General features: G+C 49.8%; 1 protein-coding gene across 1 annotated transcript in view; it reads right to left on the reverse strand.

The window, feature by feature from the left end:
• Positions 1-3,908, reverse strand: part of TUFT1 (tuftelin 1) — an 8,941-nt gene extending 5,033 nt beyond the window's left edge. The window contains exons 1-5 of the mRNA XM_017728866.1: positions 3,022-3,908; positions 2,191-2,259; positions 1,430-1,531; positions 855-929; positions 440-547 (exon numbers count right to left, since the gene is read on the reverse strand). Coding sequence (XP_017584355.1) covers positions 440-547; positions 855-929; positions 1,430-1,531; positions 2,191-2,259; positions 3,022-3,213 — 546 coding nt within the window. The 5' untranslated portion in view covers positions 3,214-3,908. The remainder of the gene's footprint in view (positions 1-439; positions 548-854; positions 930-1,429; positions 1,532-2,190; positions 2,260-3,021) is intronic.
• Between the last annotated feature and the right edge of the window lie 6 nt (positions 3,909-3,914).

A 3,914-nucleotide genomic window follows, 5' to 3' on the forward strand; every position in this document is an offset into this window, starting at 1 on the left:
AGAGCGGAAAAACTCGGGATTGATCCCCAATTTCTGTAATGCCCAGGACGTGCTCCCCTTTGCCCAAATTGAATCTGATTTATTCCCATTTTTCCCAGTACTTTTAAAGCCGGGGATGTGCTCCCACTTCCCGAATTCCAGAGGATTTATTCCCTGTTTTCCCCACTGAATTCCCAGGACGTGCTCCCACTTCCCAGTTCGGGGCAAAATCCAGGAATTTCGGCAAAGGAACAACTAAAAAATTCCAGGATCATCCCTGGGAGCCACAAAACTCCTCCAGAAAATCCCAAATTTTCCCATTTCCCCCCCACTGGAATTTTCCTCTTTTTCCCTCCAAAAAATGGGAATTTCCTCCTTTTCCACCCCAAAATCCCCTCTGGAGTGGTTTTTCCAGGGGGAAATTCCGTGGGGTTTTTTGGGTAATTCCCAAATTTTGTACCTCCGAGTGCTCCTGGAATTCCCGGAATTCCCGAAGTTCCCGGAATTCCGTCTGGGTCTGGAGTTTGGTGCTCAAATCTTCCCGGAGTTTTTTGAGGGCGCTTCCGGCCTGGGAAAAAAGGGGAAAGAATTTTTTTGGGATTTGGGCAGGAAAGGGGGAAAAGAAAGAGGAAAATTTGGGGTTTTCTGGGATTTGGGAATTCCAAGGGAATTCCTGGGATAAAGGGGCGGGAAGGGAATGGGAACAAACGGAAACAAATCCAAATAAAAATGAAAAAAAACCCAAATTCAATGAAAACGAATGAAAATAAAAACAGAAAAAAAGCAGAACTTGGGGGAATTTTGGGGAATTCATGGAAATTTGTGGGAAATCGGGGGGATTTTAGGGAAATTCGGGGGAATTTTGGGAATTTCACCTCCTGGATGTGCCGGACTTCGCTCTTGAGTTGGGTCACGGGCTCCTCGTGGTCGGCGCGAGCCTTGAGATAAACCTGGAATGGGATCGGGATTGGGAATGTCCCAAATCCATCTGGGAATGCTGAAGGATCCGGGGAGGGGAGGGGGAGGCTTCCCAAGACTTCCTGGGATTCTTTGTCCCCAATTTTTCCCGTTAAATTTGACTTTTCCGGGGTTTTTTTGGGAGGGGTTTCTCCGCCTGTGCTGCTCCCAAGGAGAGGATTCCCTAAAAATCCTCCTGGAATTCCCTCAACATCCACAAGGAATTCCCCCAAATCCAAACGGGATCCCAAAAAACTCCACCTGGAACTCCCCAAAATCCCCATTTCTTCCCTCAAATCCACCCCCCAAACCCAGGGAAAGCCCCCTGAGCCGCCCCCTCCTCTTCCCAAGCAGCCCCGCGGAATTTTCCGGGAATCTGGGGGAATTTTAGAGGAATTTTGGTGGGAATTCAGGGGAAAATTCCCCAACAACCCCAGGGAACTTTTCCCCCCGGAACGACCCCAAAGCCCCCCCAGCTGTGGGACTGGGGCACCTTGATGATCTCCTCGTCTCCCTCGTTGGATTTGACGCATTCCGAGGCCAAGGAATTCCCGTCGGATCTCTTGGCCACCATGGCGAAGGCTCTGCCCACCGGCTGCGGGAAGACACGGAGATTTGGGGAAGGAATTCCCAGGAAAAGCTGGGAACGGGGATTTGCCACCCCAGCTGCGGTGGCTCCACTGGGATTGGCCCGAAAATCCCGGATTTTCAGGCAAAATTCCAGGATTTTCAGTCATCTCCTGCTGGGGATAAGATGGGGAAAAGCCCCATTCCCATTCCCTGTCCCCAAATTCCTGGATTTTCTCACAAAATCCCAGCTTTTCACCCCAAAATCCCGGATTTTTACCCAAATCTCTGATTTGCACCCCAAAATTCCCGTTTTCCCCCCCAAAACCCCTCAAACTTCCCCCCAGATTCCCAGATTTTCACCCAAAATTCCCACATTCCCCCCCCAAATTCCCAGTTTTTCACCCCAAAACCCCAAATTTCCCCCCAGAATTCCCAGAATGACCCCAGAATTCCCGGTTTTCCCCCCAGAATTCCCGTTTTCCCCCCCAGAATTCCTGTTTTTCTCCCAGAATTCCCGGTTTCCCCCCCAGAATTCCCGTTTTTCCGCACCTTCTGCCCCAGAATTCCCGTTTTTCTCCCAGAATTCCCGGTTTTCCCCCCCAGAATTCCCATTTTTTCTCCCAGAATTCCCAGAATGACACCAGAATTCCCGGTTTTCCCCCCAGAATTCCCGTTTTTCCGCACCTTCTGCTTGGGCCGCGGCTCCCCGGGGGGGTCTCTGGGCAGGCGCAGCCTCAGCACCGGCCCGGCCTCCTGAGGGTTAAACCGGGCTTAAAGTTCAGGTTTTAGGTTAAAGTTTAACTAAAACCTCGATTTCCGGGGCGGCCTTGGGCAGGGCTGAGTCCCAAGACTGAGTTTAAGTTTAATTCCAGCTTTGACTCCGAGTTTTAAATTTAATTTTAAGTGGAATTTTAAGCTTAATTCTAAGCTTAAATTTAATTTGAGTTCTCTGTTTAAATTTCAGTTTGATTCTAGGTTTAAGTTTGGGTTTAAGCTTAATTTGAATGTTGAATTTTAGATTTGATCCCAAGTTTAATTTTAGGCTGCCCTGAAAGTCCTGAGGTTTAGGCTGAAGTTTGAGGTTTATTGGAAATTTCAGTTTAATTTGAGGCCGCCCTAAAATCGATCCGGGAGAAATCCAGGAGAAACGAGGGAAAAATCCGGGAAAAATATAGGAAAAACAAGGGATAAACCCGGGATGAACCCAGGATAAATCCAGGGGAAAATCCCGGAGAAATCAGGGGAAAATCCGAGATAAATCCAGGATGAATCCGGGATAAACGTGGGAATGAATCCAAGATAAATCTGGGATAATTCCAGAATAAATTGGGGAAGAAAACTGGGGAAAAATCCGGGATAATCCCAGGATAAATCCGGGATAAATCCAACCCTTCCCGCTTTTCTCCGGCGGGGTTGGGATGGACGAAGGGAAGGAAAAGCGATGCCGGATCCGGATTTTTTTGGGGGGATTTTCCAAAAGTTTCCGCAGTTTTGGGAAAAAATTCCCAGACTCACCTCCGGATTCCAGGCAGATTTGGGACCTCCGGAATTTTCCAGGGAAGTCGGGGAGTTTTCCGGGATGGGGAATTCCGGGAATTCCGTGGGGCGCCTCATGCTCGGCTCCTGCTGGGAAAAATCCTCCTTGAACCGGAAAAATCCCGAAATTCCCAAATTCTCATCCCAAGGAGCTTTTCCAGCCCGGCCCATGGGGAATTTTCTTGGGAATTAACTGGGAAATGGGAATTTTGGGAATTAACTGGGAAATTTTTCCAGCTCCAGGTATTCCCGAAATCCTGGAGGTCCCAAATATCCCAAAGAGGAGCTGGATCCCACGGGAACGAGGCTGGATGGGATTCCCAGAATTCCTGGAATTCCAAAGCCGATTTTCCAATGTTTTCCTCCATTTCTTCCAGCATTCCAAACGATTTTTGGGATAAAGCTCGGCTGGAGGGAGAGGGAATCCCAAAAATTCCAGGGGAGGGAATCCCAAAATCCCAACCCCATCCTGGAATCCCAGAGGGAGATTCCCGGTGTTTTGCAACCTTTGGGAATTCTCTCCCCGCCTGGAACGGGCCTGACCCGAGCCCCCGGGGGTTTTAAACCCCGGGAATTTGGGGAATTTCGGGAATTTTGGGAATTTCCGGCCCTTGGAAGCGCCTTTATCCACCCATTATCCCGAACCGCTCCTTATAAGGCTGGAAAAGCAGCCGGGAATGAGGAATTTCCTTCGGGAGGAGCTGAGTCACCCCCAAATCCTCGGGAAACCGGGAAAAGCGGCCTGGAATCCTGGGAGAAGTCCCAGAGCTTCCCCAATCCCTAAAAAACCCCGAATCGTTGGGATTTGTGGCCCCAAACCCCCTTTTCCCGGGATTTGGGGCGCCGGGAAGGCGCGGGGCCGGATTTTTGGG

The sequence above is a fragment of the Corvus brachyrhynchos genome, unplaced genomic scaffold (genome assembly GCF_000691975.1).
Source record: "Corvus brachyrhynchos isolate BGI_N302 unplaced genomic scaffold, ASM69197v1 scaffold443, whole genome shotgun sequence".
NCBI lineage: Eukaryota > Metazoa > Chordata > Aves > Passeriformes > Corvidae > Corvus > Corvus brachyrhynchos.